At 38.3% G+C, this 24,103-nt stretch overlaps 1 protein-coding gene across 10 annotated transcripts in view; it reads left to right on the forward strand.

Moving 5' to 3' along the window:
• CACNB2 (calcium voltage-gated channel auxiliary subunit beta 2) overlaps positions 1-24,103 on the forward strand; it is a 245,716-nt gene that overhangs the window by 154,048 nt on the left and 67,565 nt on the right. For 6 of the 10 annotated variants that reach the window (XM_021540992.3, XM_021540996.3, XM_021540993.3 and 3 more), the window contains one exon: positions 7,137-7,256. In XM_021540992.3, coding sequence (XP_021396667.1) covers positions 7,137-7,256 — 120 coding nt within the window. Of the gene's footprint in view, positions 1-5,682; positions 6,308-6,428; positions 6,641-7,136; positions 7,257-24,103 lie in introns of those variants that run through there. The other 4 variants (XM_021541000.3, XM_077788415.1, XM_021540999.3 and 1 more) reach the window with 3 other exon arrangements.

Consider the following 24,103-nt stretch of genomic DNA (forward strand, 5'->3'; position numbering starts at 1 on the left):
TTGCTGCTTGTTAATAAATACAGTCAAAAGTTATATTTCCATTTTTCTTTAAAACCATTAATTTTTAAGCCCCTTCTGTTCCAGTAAACATCAACACGGGTCAGCTTGTTGTTACCAATAAGTCTGACTTACCCTCACTTAAGGTCTTAAACATATAATCAAGTTAACAGAGTTTTCAAGAGTTACCATGAGTCAATAAATCTGTGTTAATATCCATGTGTGTGCTGACCATCTGAGACAAAAGTGAGATGATTTAGGTTCATGCTGCTTGTAATAATTTTCTTGGTGTATTTTTCTTCCTTTGACACCTGTCTCCAAGTCATTCCACTGGCAACATGTTAGTTCTGTCACTGCTCTGACTTTTCTCTACAGCTCAAAATCATTAATAGTTTAGTGCCATTATCTAGAGCCAATTAATTGTCTCAAAACATCAAATTCCATTTATTTTCTTTTAATTTGGGGGATGGTTTTGTTTCATTTTTTAAAGTTCTCAATGATGATATTATATTATCGATAAGCTATTTTTAAAGGAATTTGGAGACTGCCTTCTATTTTTGTCATTGCCCTCTTCCTCAAAATCCCTTTCTCATATTTTATAAATGTGAGGATCTTTGTCAGAATACACAGAGCTACCAGATTATCCTCCTTCAGAGGCTTTCACAGAACTAATCTCTGCCATAATACATATATGAAACTTAGATAAAGAACAACCCACTGTGGTTATGCAAGGGATGAGTCATAATGCTGGTGTTGAGTATTTAAAAATGCTTTATTTTCTATTGCATTGCTACTGTGATCCCTTTGTTACTCCTTTGTTGTTTTTTCTGCTCATATTCTCTCAGCCTTTAGACTGCATGCTCGTTTAGGCAGTGTTTGTCATTCACTTTGTGACTGCAGTGCCATGCACAATATGGTCTCAAGGAGTCTTAGATGTTTTTTGGAAAAAAACAGGTAAAATAACACACCAGAGCATCCCACAGATTTGGGAAAAGTTTAGCTCTGACTATGAGAGTTCTATTTGTTTGCTAACTAGGTTGAGCTCTGCAGCTGCCTTTTTGCATAATTTCAAAGATTTTCTGAGGAGTCTCCGTGAAAAGACCATAATTTCTCTTAAAATACCTACCCATTCCACTTTTTCTTAGTGAAACAACATAGAAACAAACTTTTAGGCTAATATAATGAAATGCAAGTGCAAATGTCTGGGTTTGCTTGGTGTGAGGGGTTATTTTGGTTTTGTTGTTTTGATTTTTCCTGATGAAGTACCTCTTACAGCTGTTTACCTGGTTCTTGAATGCCAAAATCTTGTCTTCTGCAAACCTAAAAGCTGTTTTAAAAAACTCTGCTTTCAGGCAGCTGTTGATTGGATTAGTGCCTTGGCAACATGTTAATGGAGAGCTGGATGCTGCCATCAAGCTTGCCAAAGTCATGTTAAGGGTAAAGAAAAGACTGATTTCCTTTATAATCTTTTTTTTAATCACATTGCCACCCTAAAGCTCCCAGCTATTCTGAAATTTCAGTCCTGTGATTTGAACATCTCCCATGGCTGTAGATGCCATAGCAATGCCATATTAGCTCCAGAGAACAATAAAACCATTCTAATCAACATTTGGTTTGGTTTTTAAATGCAAACATTGAGTATTTCAATGCCTGAAGTAGGAGCTGGTAGCCCTCCTTGGAAAGTAATTGTCCATTTACATGTAAATTTTGTGGCACTGCACTTCAGGGGGCATGCCAAGAGCCAGGGAGAACATCAGGACTAGACTCCACAATGTGAAGCATCCATGACCCATATACAAGAAATTAAACATTTCTGTTTGATAGAACCTTAAAGAATATATGGACCCTCCTTTTTCCATTGCTAAAAGATATTTCTACAGTTTGTCATATTTCAAATATATCTTGCAAAAAATTAATTGAATTAAATTTTGTCTTTCTATAAATTCTACACTCAGATAATTAACATCCATATAATATTATATACCATTCTCAGAGCTGCATTTTGTGTCTTCTTCAACATAATTCAAATCAATGACATTATTTAGACATCTGGAGAAAACTTAATAGATAAGAAATTTTCACATTCACTGCCTGTGGTCCTTCTGCCAAACTGAGGTCCCATCTACTCATGGTGCCTTTGTGGGAGAGCTTCTGACTTCTGACTCTCTATTTTTCAGGTTGGTCAGTTTAGGGTGGAACAACAATCTGTATTTCCTGGCATATTATGATGTGCCAATATCAGAAGTTTCACTTCATTCTAAACTTTGACATTTCACATTTTGCCTTTGTTCTGAATCAATTTTAAAATATTTTAAGATAAATTAACATTTTATGGAAATAACTCTTTTGATTTACTGTAGTTCATAGTAAACAAGAAGGAGTTGCACATCACAAGGACATAATACACTATCTCAAACTGTGTCCTAGAGGGATGTGTGATGCCATCCTTACTGCTGCCACAGGATAAGAACATAAGCAGTTGATATCTCTTTATAAATTCTGAATACTGAAGTGATTTGTTCCTCTTACTGGCACATTGAGGCCTGAGCTTTCCATATTCAAAGTATAAATCAAATGAAGACATGAAGTAATTTCTCCTTTTGAATTTAAAAGTCTCATTAGCATCAAGTGAAGAAAAAGATGAAAAATATATTTAAGAGAAGACCCCACTGCTATAAATTAAGGGTTTTATATATGTGTGCAGTCACATATATTTCCTTATTCCTAGTAAAATCTCAATGCATGTTTGCTTACTGCTTCCTGCCTTCATTTAATAAATAATAATGTGAAAAGTCTTTACTTGAAGTAACTTGGTTGATCTTTCTAAGAAGTTAAATACTTCAGAATTTTCAGTAATCTGGAAAATGATCTGCTCTAATGATATCTAATTCCTAGCTGGATTACCCTGTTGAAGTTAGTGATGGTACCCAGATTTTTTTTATTCTTTAAGGGAAAAATATAATACAAAGGCCACGACTGAATTGGTGAGAGTAGTGATGGCTGTGTTATCCCAGTGAGAATTTATCAGTCAAAATCTATACTTAAGCTCCAGCTGTGCTGCTGAAAGTTAAGCATGGATACAGAAAACTAACAAGAAAAAGAAGAGATCTAGAGGCATTACTGAATTTGCCAAAATAATTTCTACCTGCAAGTAAACAGAAATAATATTAAAAAACCCTTTTACTTGAGGGACCCAATCTCCTAAAGATAACACACTACTGCAATACTAAAAACATCAGACATTTGTGGTCTTGAAGGAAAAGGAGCTCAAATATGATTACATGTGACCACTAGCAGTGTGTAAAAAAAATGAGTTTGCACTACAAGAATAGCTCATAGAAGCTACCCTAATATAATAAGTGTTAAGATAACTGGGAAATATTTTTCAAGCATGTTACTAAAACAGGAATTTATTTTTCAAACAAACTGTGCCTATAAACTTTCAAAGTAAGGAATAAAATAAAAAGAAGAAATAGATGGAGTAATTATTCACATGCATTATCTCACTTTTATTAGTTTCCCATGAAAGATGAATTGAGGGCTGGAGTAATATATATTGCATACAGATATTACTGCAGCTCTTCCATATTGCCAAAGGAAGGAGATGGAGACATGAAGAATTTCATGAAGACTGAATTTCAGAAGCTCTTGGGAAAAGATTTTTGCTGTTCTCCAGAGTAACACAAAAAAAACTTCAGTAACCTAGGGAGAAGATATAGTTTCCTTGGATGTCATGAATGGAAAACGCACATCCACTTGTCATGATTTTTTTTTTTTTTTTGACTAATCAAGGTGTTTTGATTATAGTTTCTGTATAGGTTTAATTTTATTTTTCATCTTAATGTGGTTGTGTGCATTCTTACCTCATATAAAAATACTCAGAAGTTTACACAGTTAATTAAATGTAATTGTATGCTCCTCCTTTTCCTATATTATCCAGCTGTGTGGTTTTGACATATTCAAAAAGCAAAAAGCTTTCAGCCTTCTCTTTGCACAGAAAATTTGCATGACCATATCTGTACCATGGGGAAAATAAATATAATACTTCAGTCGATTCATGTAATTTGTCGATATAATTAAAATAAATGGAATCACTCTGATTTTTTGGATGTGTGTTGGGACTGTGGCCAACACAAGACATGACAAGCACTGTAAATGATCTCTGTGGCCGGGAAGATGAAATTCAAGTTTTAGCAATTCTAGCCTGACCCAAAAGGCATTTTGCCCCCTTTGGGGAGATAGGAACTATGTTACTGTGCTTCATGATTTTTTTTTTTTTTTTTTTTTAGGTGAGGACTGGTTAGGTAGCATCCATTATGCACAACAGGACAGTAAAAGTGATGCTATGCTGCTTGGTCAGTGTCAAATATTTTGTGCTCACCATAGTGAAGTGCTGTAGGAAGCAAACATCATCACAGTCTCACCTTTCTTTAGTGCTGGGATAACATCAGTGGTTTTGTCCACAGGCCACTGGTGTGTCAGCTATAACTGTACTTAAACGCTGCACTAAACTTCTGTCTCTTGTTGATACTCATCTTTTCCCACTATTTCTATTGGTAGCTGTGTTAGAAACTGTAGCAAAGTGGAATTTTAAAGAACAGCAAAATTTCACAGGCTTTGGTGGTGTTACAAGACCTCTTTATATTTTCTTAACAGACAAGATATTTTAAAAATGCAATAAACTTTGAGTGTATTTGATGTTGATTTCTGCTCCTGCTCAGGAGACACTTTAGTTTTGAACATTCACCATAACTTAGCAGATGTATCTGAACTCCTGAAAAGCAAAATATTCCTTGGAGAATAATTTTCTTTATGTCAGTTCAAAGGCAGCTTATTAAATTCTCTGCTGTTAACTATTACAGGCTTCAGGAAAGAAAAAAGTAAAACATTTTTTAAAGTTAAAAAATAGCTTTATTTAGACCTGTGAGTTTAGTGACAACTGTTGTTTGCTCTAATAATGGTGAAATGTAGGCTGCTGTATCACTTGTGATGGGCAATTTCATTGTTATACAGACACAAATCATGGCAGGATTCGCTCATTCCTGGGATATGCTGACATACTGCAGCATGCCACTGTTCTCAGCTGTCTCTATTGGCTGTTTTTCTTGTGAATCTGAATTTGTATCAAAGGTGGGCACTGCAGTCAGCTACAGTGATCTTTTTCAACTAGATTGTTGCATGTCCATCAGGAAAACCTGCCTTAGGGTGTAGCTCCCATGTCAGTTGGGTGGTTCTGATAAGCAGAACAACGAAATTTAAGGTTTTATTTGACTTTTGTCATATTAGGATCTAATATTTGTGTGTTGCCGTGGTATGTTGCAGTTATTCTTTGCTCCTTTCCTCTGCTAATGTCAAAAAAACCCCAAATATATCCGCAGTAAGCAGGGGGTTAAATTCCCACTCAACAGGCGTATTTTTGGTCTCTGTAAGGGAAATGTGAGTGGAGCTCAGCGCTTTGCAGCCGAGGGCAGCACTCCGAGGCAGAAGCAAGCGTCCGAGGGAAACGTGGCTGGCAGCAGACATCCACGACGGGAACCAAACACTGTACCAGCTCTTCCAGTTTCACAGGGACCTCGCGTTTTCCAGCTGTTTACCCTTGAGATGTAAAATGGCAATTTGGCATAGGCTAACAGCCCGGTGTGATGTGAGCATCTGCGTAAAAGGCTGCACATATGGAGCATGCCCAGTGGTATGAACAGCCTGTTACCCCACCCCCAGCCAATCTAGGAAGAGATGAAATGAACTTTGCACTTGCAAATGTCACTGAATACATTTTGCACAGGATTTTAAAAGGTTCTTTTACAAGCACTATTTTTAACAGCCAAATCCGCCCCCCCAAAACAGAAAGGAAAAAGCCCTAGGTATTTTTCTGTGATCGATCTCAGTTTATGATCAGCTGAAGCATCTCTCACAATATTTCCGAAGCTGGTTTTATTTTATGTTTTCATCATTGAAGTTGAGATTTTTGGAGGTGGTGTGGATTTTCGGGAGTTTTTTTGAATTTTTTTTTTTTTCCATTTTTTCTCCTACTGGGATGAGAAAATTTGAGAATTTAATTCCAGTAGAATACTTGGAAACAGTGAGGCTGGAAGCTTGAAAGGCAGAGGGAAGAGAAGGAAGGCTCTCAGAGCAGAGCATGGATAGGAAAGGAGCTGTGATTCTGCAGTGCTCAGTGTGCACATGTTTTATGAGATCAGTGCCGGGCGCTGCAGCTGCGGACAGTAACTGAGCTGTCTGGCTAATGAAGGCCACCTGGATCAGGCTTCTGAAAAGAGCCAAAGGAGGACGTCTGAAGAATTCTGATATCTGTGTAAGCTCTGCATTTTCCTTCTCACCTTATATTGTGTATATTGCAAAGAGAGACAGAAAAAAGGCGGCGAGGAGAGGACAGTTGTTTTCATTCTGATTGAATTGCCAGAACTCTTATTTTGTATGCAGGGAGATGCAGAGGGAAAGCAGAGCTGTCATTATTTATAGAGCTGTTCTGGCATTGTGGCTGCTTCCATTGTGGTGATACAGGGACATGTGTTGAGTCCAGACGGATTTTATTAGTTGGAAGTTGATTTGTGGTCATTTGCATGTCTTGCTGAGGGGCAGAGATGGATATGAGCCATTTGCTGTTCTGATGGGGAAAGTGTGTCAGGTAAAGAGACTGCCCTAAAATAAAAATGCATAGCAGAGATTAAATCTCTTAGCAGTGATATTGTGTAATGGTAATTATTGATACTAAATTTGCATTCTGATTATAGCAAGTCTGTTTGCTTGTTATTTCTGTCACTGTTTAGAGTTCTAATTTTTATGGAGCCATCCTTGAAGCTGCTGTGTGTCCTTCAGCCCTGCACTGCACCAGTGCTGTAAGTCTCCAGAGAAACTGGCTCTGCTTGCTGAAAAGCACACAAATAAGAGTGCAGAGACAGGGGAAGAAGTAAAGCACTGGAGAAGGCACCTGCACTTTTTGAAAGTTTCCAGAAGAAAATGTTTGCCTAAACATAATTTCTTCTAAATAAATTCCCCTTTTGGGCAGTTAGTCTCTTTTCAGGGATACAGAAGTAAGAGAAAAGGCAAGGTATATAACCACTTCTACTTTTTTTTTTTTTAACATCAAAGGAACTTGTGACATTTTCCCTTTCCTTTTGCAGGGTTCGGCGGACTCCTACACCAGCCGTCCATCTGATTCAGATGTATCTCTGGAAGAAGATAGGGAAGCACTGCGGAGAGAGGCAGAGCGACAGGCCCAGGCACAGCTGGAAAAAGCAAAGGTAAGGTATTGTTTCATGTTACAAACTCATAAAAATGCTGGGCTTCAAAGCAGGGGTTGAAACTAGATGATTTTTAAGATCCTTTCTAACCCAAACTATTCCATGATTTTTTGTCATCTCATCCATTAGTGATGAACTGTTTTTAATGTGTTAACATATAGATTAGATCTTTTATAAACCTTCCAGACAGCAGTTGAAAATATACACTCCATGAAAAATCACTTAGAATCAGTTTTCTGTAGCAGGCACTTTATTGACTTATGTATTTTGGAATATCCTTATTTAAATGTGTGCATTTCTTTTTTATTAAGTATAAGCATTTGTTGCAGTGTATAGGGTCAATGCTAGGAGTTCTTACTAAAGATGTTTCTGAAAGTTTGCTCATGGCACTTCATGCTTTTACAGTGTCAAAAATCAGCCCTCAACTGAACATCCTGTTCATCTCCCTTCAATGAAAGATCAGTCCCCACAAGTTATATGTAAATAGGGAGAATCTGTTACAAGTGTGGGTTTTCTCCTAAAGACTTCACTGACTTTACAGTTTGTGTGTTAAGTGACCCCATGAGTCATTTGTAGGTTTTCTTCAGATTTTTCCTCTCTCCTGGCAGATAGTGACAGTGTAGTAAGAAAACACTAAATGTGCTTTAGGTTTTTGCTGTGTGTTCACATACTTCCCATGAGATGTATTTAGGACCGTGAAGGTTTTCGCAGTGAAACTGATGGGCTTGTTTCTCTTTCATCTGTGCTACATCTTTAAATAATACTGCACCTGTAAAAATTGTGCTCATTTTATTTATTAACATTTATTTATCACTTCATTCCAATTTTTCTTTTTTTGGTATGCTAGCTGCAAGATTTAAATGTATTAGCTGTTTTCCAAAGTCTGGTTCTTGTTCTAATATATTTAAATACACCATTGAGATCCCTCATTAGATCTGTCTGATCTACATTTTTCTCTCGCTTTCTCTGAGTGCCCTCCTCCATTTTGCCTAATTTTTAAAATTCTTTATCTCCTTTCCATCTCCTATTCCATTTAATTCTCTACTGTCAGCTTCACCTCTGCCCATTTATGTCACCTGTTTTACAAGAGCTCTTCAGAAATCTGTGAGCTACAGATCACTGCGCTCTGTAGCTGATCCTGTGGTGAGGACCAGCTCTGTAAATAATATAGCACTATAATATAATGTACAAGCAGACATCTTCATCAGGCCAGAAAGCCTGAATAGGGAAGCCAAAAAATGTTTTTTTTTGAAAATGTAATTGTTATCTGATATTTAATAAGAGCTCCTACAGCAGCTTTTTAATGAGCTGCTGGAATGTGCCAAGTATAGGAGATGCTGAACATCTCTTTGAAGTTGGATCTTGCTGTTCTGGGATCACTGTAGCAGAAACTCAACACTGAAGAAGCTCAAGAAGCAGCTCACTTCTTCCCATCAGCCTTGTATCTCAGAGATTCCTGACTGTAGTCAGGAGTTGCAGTTTTATCAGGGGCGGGTTTTGCTAGTTTGAGGTTATTTGGCTCCTGGGAAAGATGATAAGGGCTGCCTTGACATGCAGGTGAAGTTTTGGATTTTATCAGTAAACACACAATCTTAAAAGAAGAGTTGAAGTAATAGTATCTTGCAGACTAATCAGGGTAGCAGTGCAGTGCTTACTGCTGAACTGGTGCCTCCCTTAGCAATGAGTAAATCTATGCGAGTGTTGCTATGGGAATTTGGCTTACTGATGCTGGCTTGAATACATGGACAGCCCTTATGTAATATTCACGACCTCTAGCACAGCTGCCACTGTAGTTTGTAGAGAATCTGCTAGCAGACCTTGACTTCTAAAAGCTGTATTTCTATACATAAAACCAATGTTCCCACTCCAGCTGGCATGAGATATAGTCTCTAGGTCTGACACCGTCTGAAACTGTAAGACAACTTGTGAACAGTCAGAGTAGTAAAGGCACTGCCAAAACCAACCTGTTGTAACAATGGCTATTCCAGTCATAGAAAACACAAATTAGTTATTTGAAGACTTTTTCCTTTAAAATAGATTAAGGCTGGAATTAGATTAACATTTTATTTCTTTAGTCAAATGCTAAAAGTCATTCCAGGATGTAATGTATGGCAATAATTTTATGTAGAGGCTGTAACAGTGTAATATTTAGTCTAGTGCAATATTTGAATTAATACTATTAAATAAAATATTATGTAAAATTGGTGCTTTTGTTTGAAATAAGTGGTTAAAAATGTGTTTAAATTAAGGCCTATCTTGGTAGATGTAAAATATGAGAGGGTGTGGTTTTTTTGTCTTTATTGATGGTTCAGTCCTTCACCTCCCTGAAACACAGTAAAATTAATGAAGCAGTAGCTGCTGGTGGTGCCTCCTGGCTGCTGTCAGCCCCCACATGTGTTTGCCACAGGCTTCAGGTTTGCTGCCTACTCCCCACAGCTGCCTTGCCTTTGCTCTGACTGACTTCCAGGCAGAGCCAAGTGACAAAGCTGCTTTAACTTTTGCCTTTTCTCATCGTAAGAGGAAGTGTTGATCCTAAATAAAATCATTACAAATGTATTTGTGACAGGAATTAGAAGAGGGTGACACATATGAATAATACAGTAGTGGAGGAAAGATGATAGTGAATTCAGGGTAGATAAAAAACTATTGAACCATGTCACGCAGTTAATGAAAAGAGTTAAGTGACATCTATTTTCCTTTATTACAGCTAGAGAAAACACCTTAAACTGAAGATAAAAATACAGTGATAGAGCACATGATGCCAAATTGTGAGGACAATTTTAAGATTTTTAGATTTGGATTTTTATAGCATCTAAGTGCTTGTGTGACATGAAGCTGGAATGTGTCTCTTATACCTATCCAAAGAGGGAAAATAAAAGCAAAAATCTCATAAGGAAATGCACATTCTGGCCACTTTTATATTTATTTAATACAAGCTTCTCTGGAAAATGCTTAAGCATATTTTGCTGACTCACTTTGGCATGTGACTTACTGTAAGGAAGGTGGGACCACAGGCGCATGTTCGGAGTCATCCAGGGACAGAAAATTAAGAGGCAGCTGATGAGGTTACCTGCAGGCCAGTGTCTATTCCTGACGGAAACAGATCTGAAGTGAAACTATTAAGCTCAAAGCTGAGATGAAATGTTCTTGGCTAGAATAGTTTAGCAATATAAATGCAAAAAGCTGGGATTTATTGTTGTTTTTGGTTTGGCTGGGTTTATATAGGGAAAAAAAAAATCAAGGCATTAGGATTTCCTCAGTGTGCTCCTCACAGACCATAGCATATCCTAAATCAAGGATAAAGAGAGAGGACCTGTGTTGTGTACAGGTAAGGTATGCTAATAGTATCCAAATCTAAGGGCTTCCAGTGGTATTTTGCTGAGTTTCCTATTTCCACAAAACCACAAATCTTCAGCATAGACAAGCCAAAAAAAAAATGATGTTAATTGTGTTTAGCACTATTAATTTAAAAACTGTCATTTCTATAGTCAAAAAAGCTTTTTAGTTGTTGAAGGATGATGATTCAAAATAAATTATAGCAAGTAAAGTGGTTTTGTTGTCCATTCGTTGCAAGTATTCAATTAAATATTCCTTAAAACATTGCACCAAGTGAGAGGGATGAGATCAAAGGAAAACTGAAGTACAAGTAATAATAACTTTAAATCCAGTACTAGTTGAGCTTAAGTTTTTACATGAAAAAGGGGACTTCAGGAATTTTTGACCTTCTCCAGTTCTGGTCAAATAATTCAAATATTCCATTGATTTGTTTTGCCACAAGTGTTTCATACATTTTGATTATAGTTTTTGACTGAGATATAATTAGTCAGATGTTTTGTAAACCTTTCTTCTCTTTTGCAAAAGTAGCTTCTTTCTTTTCTCTTCTTTTCTCTTCAGATTTTTATATTTTGCCTTTTTCCCTCCCATGGCTTTAGAGCTCCTTATTCAGGAACTATTTCAACAGAGATCTTTTAGAAAATTATTTTCTTTTGAGGTATTTCCAGTACATTGGGTACTGAAAGTGCCAGTTAATAATTCAGGTTCTGTTTCGTACTTGGGACTATGAGACAGATCTTTGTTCTCTGTTAAGGATTGTTTTCAGCATCCTGTGGTCCTAAAACTTCTTAAATGACTGTCAAAATCAGATCATGACCTATGAGAAGTCAGTAATTGTACAACTAATATGAAATCTCAATTCCCCTCAACTCTGCTTTGTTTGCACTCCACCTAATGCTCCACTGCTAGCATCCTTGTAGGAGAGTTGGTAAAAATTTGAAATATATGCGCTTCTAGTTTTAAATGCATTTAAAATATTTTTTTATGTTAAGAGGGTGAACCACTGAAATTTTGATACTAGATGTCCCTTTTCTGGGTCTGAGGCAATGACATAAGCTGTCACATTTTGCTTTTTTTGATATGTGCTGTAGTAGTGATGATGGCTTGTGACTGTGAGTAATAATGCAATGTCTTAAATGTAATGCATTGCCTCCATGCATGGTTTGGGGACCACAGCTTTGAAATGTGTAGCAGGCTGGGGTAATGCCTGCATAGCTTTGTGAGGCTGAGGGCATGAAAAAGATTGTCAGATGTAATTATCCAGTGCAGTGTGCCAAGACTAGTTATTTGAGTATTTATTCACTCTCAGACAGGTTTCACAGCCTCAGAATGACCCCACGCTGCTAGCGGGCAGCTGCAAAGCTACTTGAGGTATGTCTACTGAAGCTGCAGTAGCATTTTTGACAGGCCAGAAGTACCCATCTCCTTGATGTGCATCCTTATATTATGTCAGCTTGTTCCCTCATGGACATTCTTTCTATTTTCTCTCAATTACCAGAATGTCATGGTGCTGAACAGCACACAAAGCTATAGCAACACAGGATGGTACTGTTAGCTGTTGTGTGTGGTGATATTTTTTTCACTGATTTCTTCTCATTTGCCCTTATGTTTTAGAATATTTTTATTGCATGTAACCATTTAGATCACTAATGTTGTGTCATAGTTGCTGGGATCACGTGAAAGCTGGCCCAGAGGTCTAGCTGGAAAAGGAATGAGTTGTTGATCCCAAAGTACAGTTGCAAATCTGGTTGTTGCTTAGCTGCAGGTGAGTTCTGCATTACTGGATCTGCTCAAATAAGGTTACAGATATTATTTTTCTTCATTAATTGCTGCTGTTTTTTCTTGAGAGTGTAACACTGGGATAAAAAGCAGCTTCTTTTTTACTCTCTATAGTTTTTTCTTGGATGTATTCACAATCTATTTTGTCTTCAACTGAAGTGTATGTACTTGTTCTACACTAGTGCCTGCTGTTGTGTTGGTTATTTCCCTGAACAGTTTATCCCTTTTTACCATTGGGCTGCATTGCTGGGCCTGGAATTCTTTCTTCCAATTGGGTCTCACATAACCTGGAATCAAATATCCCAGAGATAATACCATTTCTAATTAGAAGACATCTGTCATCTTCCATTCATACCATGATTAGAGTGATGAAATATGTTTACTTAGTAGCATTTCTTTTTCTGCTTCTTGGGTTTTAGTAGAAGAAAAGAGTGCAGGGATATAACAGCCTACATTTATATACCTAGCTGTAGATACTTTAGTATCTTGGCTTTCTTCACATAATAAGGAAAAGAGATAAATTGTCTCCAAAGAATGGACACAGTACTGAGAAAGCATTTTGAGGTTCCTGAGGACAACCACAGCTCTTCTTCCTGCTCTTTCACCAGCTGCTTTCTCATGAGCGGGCTCTCTTGGTGAGATGTCTTTATTCTGTTTGTTCTGTGTGGTTAAATTACCACATAAACGGCAGCAGTGCCAGTGGTACTTTGTGTAAAACTAAATAACTTCATTATTAAGAGAAGTGTGAAAGAAGTATCTAACTAAAGTAGGTGTCGTAAGCCAGGTGCTAACATCCTCGCCTGGATGTTTTTCTGCTCCTTGTCCCACAGGTCCCTGGCACACCCAGCCAGTGAACTGTAAGTTTCTGCTGCAGGCTGGTACTGCACAGGTCACAGCAGAGATTCCTGAACCCTCAAGTGCCTGAATCCCACCTGTGGTTGCTGAACCAAGCTGCAGATAAAGTGTGCTCAGTCCAGCCCTCCCTGTGGCTCAGGGGTGGTGACTGGGTCTGGGTGTTGAGCCAGATGTGCATGTGGGGGGTCAGCAGAAGCTGCTGAGTGTCACAGGAGCCATACAGGAGGATGAGAAGTGGCCTTGGGGTTGTTCTCAGTGACTGGTGGGGAGTGAGTGTGGCATGGGAAAGGAGGAATTAAGGTGTGTCTTTGCAGGCTGCTGGGGCTGGTACGATGGTGGGCAGTTTTGCTGATAACAGATTGAGATAGATGCTGCTGGTTGCTCTAAGCAAAGTGATTTCCACTTAAGACACACATGACCCAGTTCATTAACTTTCTTAAGGTTTACAGGGCCTGATTTACTTTTTCCAACATCCAAGACAGTAATGAAATTCAAGGCACTGTAATCCAGAACTTCATTTTTATCAGCAGGTGCTCCACCTATTAGATGCCATGGTTATTTTAATGGTTAACGTATGAAATTTCTACTTAAAAGGGAATAATGATTCAAATGTAGAGGGGAAGGTAGGATTTCAGGGCACAAGCCATTGTTAAAGGTAGCTACAAATGTGTGTGATGTTTGAATGTAAAAATCTGTGGTCTGCACCTCTGCCCCTGAGATCAGTTCAGTTGACTAGAGCATGGTGATAATAATGGGCCATTTACTTAAGATCCTTGTAGGTCCCTTCCGTCTCCAAACATCCTGTGAATCCGTAAACAGGAACATAAAGGAATTGTTAAAGGAAGACGTGTGGGCTTATACATACATATGTATGCATTATATATATCCATATACACATCCCTGTTTATATATGAATATACCTTTGGTTCTATGGCTGCATGTGTTATATCACTATCACTGGTGACTTGAACTGGCCATTTATATTCTACAGCTGTACAGCCTCCTGTTGTAAAATGGCTGGTTTGTATACAGGGAAAACTGTTGTACCAAAGTATTAACTTGTGCAAAAATGCAAAGGTTTTGTCAGAGAACAAAGTTATCCTGTGATCAGAGCTGGTAGTGGACTGTCATGGGGTTTTTGGAAGCAGGAACGAGTTGGAGTAAGGACTTCAGTGCAGGCAGCGAGTGTCTCACCTTGCACAGGTGCCCCAGTTCACAGTGACACACATGATGTGGCACAATGCCTTGGAGAAAAACTTGTTTGGACAACAAAGCCCTGTGCTTTCTGCTTCCTGTGCTGAGGGAACTATTTTCCAACCAGTTCAGGAGCTAATCTGGTTTCTGTTGAAGCAGACACCTGACTGTATTATTATGCAGGGAAGTACTTGTCATCTGCAGTGAAAACAAACCTCCAGACAGTTATTGAGTCCTTGGCAAAGATCTGAATCTCTTGTTTTCTCCATATCCCAAGCTCCCAAAAATTAGGAAGAAAGAAGAAAAAAACCCACAAGTATCTATAGTTTTGGCTGCAGAAAAAAAAAATGGAAGGAAGCTTCAAAATCTCTTTTTGTTCATCATAATTGCAACTTGTTTTATAAAATTACATGCAAGATGCCAAGGAGTTCTAACTATAGGTAGCATTAGAGTGCTTTGATACAAAATTAGACTGACATTAGATGCTAATTCTGAAGTGTTTCCTTTGGAAAATTTAATATTAGTTACATAAACTAGTCACTGGTTGTATAAAACTTTAAAAAAGTAAGTAGGAACTCAAAGTAAACCCGTAATACCTGGGAGAAGGATACTCTGTGTTCCCAGGTTAGGAACATTTTAAGTGCAAAACTCATCTTAAACTATGAAGATTCTGCATAATTCAGAGTATTAGAGAAATTAATTTAAAATGAAGATTCAGAGAGATCCTACTGATGCTTTTCTGCTTATGTTCTGGATATGTTCTGGATATTTTCTGGATGTGTTCTTTTTGTATATATTCTGTGTAAAGCCCACTCATATCCTAGAGCAAAAATTTTCCTCTAATATTCACCTGTGGACCCTGCAGAGAGCTTTGAACATTTCCTCTCTATATTAACCTCCAATCCTGCTTTGATGTTTTCCTCCAGAATTTCGTAACCACCTGTGTTGTATTCCCACCCTAAATATGATAAACACTCTATTTTATACTCCTAAAAGGATCAGTCCTGAGGTAAAATGTATATACTGAGATGCATTTTAGGCTGCCACAAAACATCAAAGATTAAACAGACATTTATTCTTTGTGAAAGTATAGATAACCATTTACCCTTCTCCTTTCATTTTGGTCATGGAAATGTTGCCATTGGGCTTTAGTCCTGTAACTTTCACAACTACCTAGTTTTAATTTTACTTACTTGAGTGAAACAATCAGCTCTAGCAACAAGTAAGCAAGCAAGCAATTCTGTTATTGAATCTGATATGAAATCTTATAGTGTAATTTTAAAATGGTATCCTCTAGCTTAAGATATTTATCACTGAAATATTACTTCTTGGATTTATTTTTTTAATGCCTTCTTCTCCCTGCTAAATAGGTAGAGGGTGATATTTAAATCCAATTTTATTGTTAGCAAGACCTGCAAACAGTACCTGTTTTAAAAAAAAAAAGATTCAGTGTCAAGCACTACAATGGTGCTGAAAATTCTGATTAATACTTTTGCAGAGATTCAGGGGTTTCTCCTTTTTTTTATTTTCCCCCATGTCATGGTTTGACACTGGCACAATGCCAGTGCCCCCATGAAAATGTGATCCCTACCTTGAATGCTGTGAAGTGGAATCTAGAATAGAGCAAAGCAGGCCCAAACTTAATAACAGGAAAAAAACTTTATTAAACTACCACTACAAAAGAAAAGAGAAAACTAAAGAAAGGAAAAAAAAAAACACACAAAGATCCAAATGAAAACCTTGCAAAACATTCCTCCCCCCCCACCACCCAACTCCAACAAACCACAGTGAGACACAATCTGGACCCCAATCAGGTTTCCACCCTCCAAGCAACCGATACTCAGTCCATCGAGGGAACAGAGTCTCTCCTGTGCCACAGACCCCCCAAGAAACACAGCTCCACATCCTGTGTTTCCATGTCACACATGGCACCGCCCGGAGAAAAAAGTTTGCCATGGTGACCCTTCTCCTTTCCATGCACAGTGCTCTCACCACAATGCATGGATGGTCACTGCCTTTAGGATTTTTCCTTTCAAGGATGCCCTGCCAAGAGGGGAGAAAACAACAGTTCAGTTTTTCATTTTTTGGGACCAGAGTCCCCCCCATTTTCCCCTGGGGCCGAGGGCTCAAGAACAGAGATCTTCTTCTCTTCTCTTTCCTTTCCAGGGCAAGGGCGCCACCACAAACCCCCTAACCTTTTCTCTGTTCACTCCACTTTTGTCTTTTTCTCAGCTGAAGCAGGTCTCTTGACTCACTGGCATCCTCCCAAAACACAGTCCCTCTTGAAGGAGAAGATTTGGTTCAGGTTGTGGCTAACACGGAAAAGTCCAGCCAAAAGCCACTCCTTGTCCCCCTCCCATCCAGAATTCCTCCTTCTAACATCCCAGGGTCCAAGGTGTCCCTCTTCCTCTCTTTCAAACCGAGGAGGGGAAAGGAAAATTCACAAAGCCTTCATTTCTCAAGGAAGGGTTAAAAGTCCGAACTCCCAGGATGGCTCGATGCCCGGACATCCAGCAACTCCCACGCACTGGGCACCTTGCAGCTCCCCCCGCTCCTCCTTCCTTGCGGCTTTCTCTCTCCCTCTCGGGAGAGGAACTCTGGGGGGGGAAATGGAGACATCCCAGATTTCTTCCACCCTTCCATCTGCAGGGGCCAGCCCGGTTCCAGTCCTTTCACCACCCTTGGGGCTTTCGGCCTACCTTTCTCAGGCCATGGGCTTCCCCTGCCCCACCCAGCTCGTGGCTGGGCAGGGGAAGGTCTGCACTGCACGCTGACCGGAACCAAAGAGAGCGAGTTCCCCTGGGAATTCTGCTTTCAACCCCTCTGTGTTCTCAGAGGCGTGTCCACCTTCAGTTGGTCAATATCCAAATTGACTTCTTCCTTCCGGAAAAAATTATCTTTCCGTGTCAAACCATGGCACCCCACTTTCTCCAGCTTTACTTTTCTTAATATTCTCCCTGGTCAGATTTAGGTGATTTTAGCATACTGTAATTCTTATATTAATTTTTAGTTCATTCAAGTGGTTGCCTGTCATAACTGACATTAAAATAAGAACTTCTCATTTAATTATTCTTAGAAGTGAGACTTCCTCTTATTTGTTGGTGTGTAAATATGTGAGTTAAATTCATGTTAGCGAGATTACTCTTTAATCTCATTTTAGAAATCTTATAAGATACATATTTTCAAGGTGATTTGTTGTTTACATCTAAAATACAGAATCCAGTTTGAACAATATGATTTATTTTCAGTATTTTGAACAAATCTGCATTTGACAGGTATGGAAATAAGGGATGCACCCCATGGTTTGAGTTTTGTTGTGCAAATATTCTTGTGTTATTGAACTACAAGTCATCCTTTTTCAGTGAGTGAAGGAAAAGCCAAGGGCAAAAAACAACTTGAAAGGGAAGATGAAGGATCAAACTGTAGCTGTTTTGATTATTGTGACTGGTGATGTCAGGTTGTTGAAGTGAGAGAAGAGAGGTGCCTGTTGCGTTTTGTCTCTATCCATTTGGCCAATTACTTAAAAATGAATTTTAAAAAGTTTTTGGATTCTAATATTTCAGCTGGGATAAAACATGTGAACACAAAGCATCTGGGGTTACTCAGCATCCCTATCACCTCTGTCTACCATAAGAGAAACACTTCCTCACTGAAGTGAAAATGAGAAGTGCTAGGAACCTGCCATCTTGTAAATCAGCTGTGCATAGTGCTTTTAATAATCAGTGGTAATAAATGGCAGGAATTGGAAAGAAAAATCTATTTCTGGCTTTCAGAAGCAGTCAGATTACAGATGAATGTATCCTTCCCAGAAGAGCTATAAGGGAGCTACATTTGTCCCAGCTCCCTTATTATTTCAACCCTTTTATTCCCTTTTGCAATGAGACACGTGATTCACTCACAAAACTCGTATTTCCTTGCATTCTGCCCTGATGTTTCCTGGTAGTTTAATCCAATTGAGGTATAACACAGGCCCACCATGGAAATGCTCAACTCTGCTGCCTTTATAGTAGCTTTGGCATGTGCAGTGGACCTGGTCTGCTGGGGTTGGGCGTGGGCCTGCCTCATCCAGCTGCCCTCCGAGGGCTTGAGCTGCCTTCTGCAGGCACAGGGATGTGACATTTCCTGACAGGAACATGAGGAAAGAGGAGTGTTTTCTGTGCCTGTCCCCACCCAGCCGGAAGTGACCTGGGGGACCCCAATAGCTCCAGCAGCCTGTGCCAAAGGAGATGGGCGCTTTCCTTTGGTGAGGTGAGGGAAGACACAGCAGTGCAGGTGTATATGGCTGCATGCATGTGAACTCTAATGAAATCCTGACTTTCTCCTCAGAAAGGAAGAGGCTCCTTACTCCTAGATTTAAACTCAGCATAAAAGGCCTGTTTGCCTTCCAGAGCAAGAGCTTGTCTTGGCATTATGCTCAATGCTGGGTAAAATCTCCAAAGGAAGCTCTCAGTCCAGGAGCTTCTTTTGGAAGCCCATGATTACAGTAGAGGCCTGAGGAAAAGGGGAGGTTAGGAAAGGATAAAGGGGCAAAAGTGGAACGGAATAAGGAATTTTGGAAAGGAATAGACACTGTGTGGATTGACTCTTACAGCTTTGTTCTGTGATTCAGCTTGAAGAAAATCCAGTGGGAAGGAAAAACAGGGAGCTGTTCTTGATTTGGCATTCTTGAGCAGGTTTGAAAGATTCAACTTCTACCTTGTATTTCTCAGACTTGACAGTATTTCTCGCACCCTTTGACTGTGCTGTGTCTCTCTGGCAGCGCAGTTTCATGGCAGTAGCTTTGGCTCGAAGCATTGTTTTGAGAAGTTTCCATCTGCAGCTGCTCAGCTCATTTGTTTCAGGATGGTTGTTCTGAAGCCAGCTCAGTTGAGCCCAGTGTGCATGGTGGATCCTTGTAGGCAGCAGTGTGCTGTGGTGTGAGGAGTGCTCCAAAGCACAAGCTGGAAAAGTGAGTGTACCCTTTTCAGCTGAGAAATCCACCTTCTCCTGTGTGAGTTTGGATCTTGCTCTTAACCTCCTGCTGATCGTAGTTTCTGATACAGCAGCACTGCCCTTGGGTGTCTGTTTACCAGCTGGCAGTGAATTGATTACTCTTAAGGATTTTCCTGCAGAAATTGTATGATGTGAACAGGGACATGGCTTCACACTTGCTGCTTAATTCCAGGAAAATGAGCAAGACATAAAAGATCATAAAACAATGTATCTGCTTTACCTGCTTCATTCTGTCATGAATGGACAAGGTCTTATTTTGGTCTCAAAAATTACATTTTCAGTATTTCTTCCTAAATGTCCTTGCAAACCCAGTAGAAATTTTGTCTAATGCAGTTGGGTGGATAGTTGTGTTCCAACAGTCAGAAGTAAAACTACGTTTTCTCCTTAAACTTCAGTGTATGTTGCAGCAATTTCACTGTTCATGAGTGATAGGCTATCTGCTGTTACTGCAGGACTAGGACAGGAATGAAGACAACCATAATTCAACAGCTGGGACATATAATGTAGATACTATCCTAAATGCATCTTTCATGTCATCATACAGACAGCTGTAATAGTTTTTTCTGAATTTTGGTCACACTGGGTTCTTGAAGCTATGTTCATTATTTCTAGACACCATGAATGTCTGCTCTTGTACATGACTTCCTACAGAGTCTCCCTGGGTGTTTTAATGCTGATTTGAAGTTCTCACCACAGTGATTTGTTGGCATGAAAGACCCCCCACACTACACGTAACAAACCATACCCATTCCTTTATGAGAGCCTGGAATTGTGGAGATGAAAGGCCACTAAATATGCTATAACTGTATCTGGTTCTCGGACATTTATACTAAACTAAAATTCATCATATGTGTATCAGTGCTTTAAATTTTATTGTCAACACAGAAAAACCTTTTCTTTTGAAAACCTATTAAAACAATTGATGCATAACTGATACTGTCAGGTTTCTTATGTATCTGTACAAGCCAAATTAACTTCAAGTCCCAAATTCATTTATTTGAAGTGATATATAAAGCATGTGCTTGTTATGTGAGATAGTTCATTTAGGTGCTTATAAAGAGTATTCAAAGTCAATACTGCTATAATGTCTGTTAAGATTCTCTTTATGCTTATAGCACCAAGCTCTAGACAAAATAAAAGAATACTATGTTAGTTCTTTAAAAAACAAAATAAAACAAAAAACAGAAAAAGAAGTGGTGCTTTTCATCAATAAGCTCATTTATTTTCAGGAATTTCTGTAAACCGCAGGTAACACAGGAACCTCTCTCTCAAAACCCACAAACTATTTTCTTCTATTAAAACTATTTATTTTGTGTTGAATAGTTTAAGAAGTAAAGATAACAAGTGAAAAAGTCCACGTAAGCATTTATGTCTCATTAATAGAGCTGGAAAAAAATTCATGTGCTGATCCCTCTTCCAATTCAGGCCAAAGAAATACCTAAGAATTTAAGTGATATATGGAAGACCCAGCTTGGATACCATTCTTCTTGATTTATATCAAGGGATTAAGTTAGTTTCTTTTGCTCCAAACTGAAAGTTTAGATGGTGATAAAAGTGGAAGAAGGTCTTATGAAATCAGTTAAATCTGGTAATACTCTTTTTTCAGTGAAAGAACTTTGACTGGAAATAGAAGATAATATATTTTGTGACTGATCAGAATGTACTGTTTGAATTTAAGTTTTAAATTAAGCAGCTAATCAGAGTTTAGGAGCACACATCAATATTGTTCTAGGAATAGACATTTAATTGATTCATCTGGTCAAATGTATTGATTTTCAGAGCCAAAATATGTTTTTGTAGAGTTTTTTCAAATTTTTGTAGAATTCTAAATGCTTAAAAAAGTATTTTTTACTTCTCATTATTGTAGATTCTTGCTTGAATAAAAACTCCTTATGTTATTTTCTAATAGCTTTTTCAGTACACTCAATATTTTTTGTGACTTTGATTTTTTTACATTTATATATAAAGTTTGAGATTTTTAGTGAAGTATGAGGTCTTTGATACAGTAAAAGGAAAGGAAGATAAATTGTTGAAGACAGCAAATTAAGTGTATTATTTCTTCTAGCAAATGTCGAGTAGCTGTTCTGTGTTCCTTTAGCTACTCTGAGGACAGAAAGAGCTTTAGCAAATGTTGGGCCCTGTGTGAAATCAGTATCTAAAACGCATGTGAGAGAAACCTTCTGCAGAGGTGGGGGACGCACATGTTCTTGCATAACACTGTCGAATTTAGCAGTCAGTTGAATAACACCCAAAGAAATTTCATGCGTGGAGAGTAAGGCTCCTCTAATTAGCTGTAAAAGTCCAAATGATGGGTGCTAAAACTGTATTATAGCAGTAAAAATCTCTGCTTTAAAGCTTCTATCACTATCATATGTAAGGAACTGCTGAGTGTGGTGGCCAGTGATGTTACAGAAGCATCATCATAAACCACTGCTTGTGGTTCACTGCCCATTGTCTGAAGCACTCTGTATTTGCTGAAAGTTATTTCATTTTGGAAGAGAGAATAAAATCCCTCAATTCTCCTTTAAACATTCTGCAGATGTTTCTGTTCCTTTTGTTCACTTCTGAATCCCAACACACGCTTCCTCAGTGTGTCCTCTGGAATGGCCAACAGAAGCTTTAACACCCAATTCTCTTCCACTCTGCTTTTAGAGGTAGAAAACATTTAAATTTAAATTTGACCAGTAGCTCAAATATTTCACATCCTTACCAAAAGCCAGCTCAGACTGGCATGGAAAGTGAATGGTGTGAGACCCATAATGACACTGTCTTGCTCCCAGTATCTGCTTTGAGACCTGGTTTCAACCCCATTAAAGGGTGAATTTCTTGGATCAACTTCATTACAAAAAAAAAAAAAAAAAATCCAATAGATCTATTTAGTAACACATACATCACATTTAAATTATTAATTCCTCTCAGGGTCAAATTAGGTAGATTGATTTTAATGTCATTCTAGAACTTAAAAGAAGAAAAATAGTGTTATAATATTAAATAGTCCCTACATCTCTCCTATTTCCTCTTAAGCTGAGAGTAGGTAGGCTGCATATGCAGAAATCCAGTTTTGAGTAACATTTTGTTTACTGTTGAATCTTTAAATTGAAATATGAATTCTGTTTTCAAGTCTCGGCTTAGTCATTATATTTAGCCTAGTTAAAGTAGAAGTTAGCAGATAGGCTTTTAAATTTTTTTTGAAATTACTCTGATCAGTTTAGAATGTCTATCAAGGGCACTTATTACATGTATAATGTATGTATGCAAATAGGAGATACAGGTAAAGAAATGAGCCTGCACTGACTGTGAAAGAAGTCTGTTTGTTTGTAAGTAGGCTGCAGTGAATTTCTGCATGCTGAATAGTAGAAGAAATTCTTTTAACTTTGCCAAAATGTAGTCCATGAAGCTAAGTGCTTTTATCCCATAGTTACTTGAAGAAAGATATGAGTCATCAACTAAATAAAGTTTACATTTTAAAAAGGAACTTATTCCAATATTCCAAATATACTGTATTTAAATATGTTTCTAAGCAGAAATGATTTACTATTATTGTTGCTTCCTGTTGGACTATACTAATTGGTTAATGATATAAAAATTAACAATTTATTTATTATAGGTGAATGCTGTGATCCAGCTCTCTTGCTGGAATAGCTATTATGTGACTACATAGTGAGAATGATGGCTGAAAGGAATTGAAAATATGCATAAAGCCATGTCTGAAGGTCATTCTGAATTAGGGCTCTATTTCATTATTAAAATACCCTTGAGAGTATATGGTTAAAGACTTCTGCTTCACCTCATAAATAATGAGTATGACATTTGATCCAGGGCCGTTCATCCCATCTCTGTATTTCTCCAAAAGGTACTTTATAGAGTGGATATCTACTTTATATTTAGATGTAAGTTGACTAGTCCTAATTTCCTGAAATGCAAGGTTTGTCTAGATTTCATTAGAACAGAAGATTTCATCCAAATTAACACCTTGTAGGACAACTACAACAGCTCTGTTTGGTGCTGGTTTTACCCTCATTTTCTTAATCTCTCTCTATATATTACCTGGCACCTTACTCTCTTCAGATTTCTAATTCTTTCCTTTCCCCTTTTGCTGAGTTTCTCCTTGTTAGTCATGATGATGATGTGCCCAGTCCCTGGGCAGCTTGCTCCTTTCCTTCCTGCTTGGCTGGAGCATCTCTACAGGCAGACAGTGGTGCAGGGCATGAGGAGAGGCTGGGAGCTGCTGCCTGTCATGTGGGAAGATGAGGCATCAGCATCACAGTAAGTGTCATTCTTGGAAATCTTGAAAGCTCCCTCTTGTTTAAAGAGGAGAGAGGAAATTATAAGGGGAAGGCTAAAACCTGCTTTGCAGAAATTCCCTCATCACCAGTAGCTGGCTCATTAGCTGTGGAAATAAAACCAACTGTGTAGACAGCACACATCATCTATCCTTCATTGTCTGATCTAGTTGCTGGTCGTTCTCAACTGTCTTCATTCATGTCTTTGCCAAGCAATTAGCAAGTTGGGTAAAATTCTCAATGCCAGAATGAAACTGCCTTGAGAGAGAGCAGGAGATTTCTTCTTTTTATCAGCAGCGAGAAAAAGAATTGTTGAATGTGTGAATTCTTTGCAAATGCACACTTGTATGATTTCCTTATAGTTCTTTGGTGATTTGGTTTTTTTGTATTCTCATCAGGAATACAGCATTT

This window comes from Lonchura striata, chromosome 1 (assembly GCF_046129695.1).
Source record: "Lonchura striata isolate bLonStr1 chromosome 1, bLonStr1.mat, whole genome shotgun sequence".
NCBI lineage: Eukaryota > Metazoa > Chordata > Aves > Passeriformes > Estrildidae > Lonchura > Lonchura striata.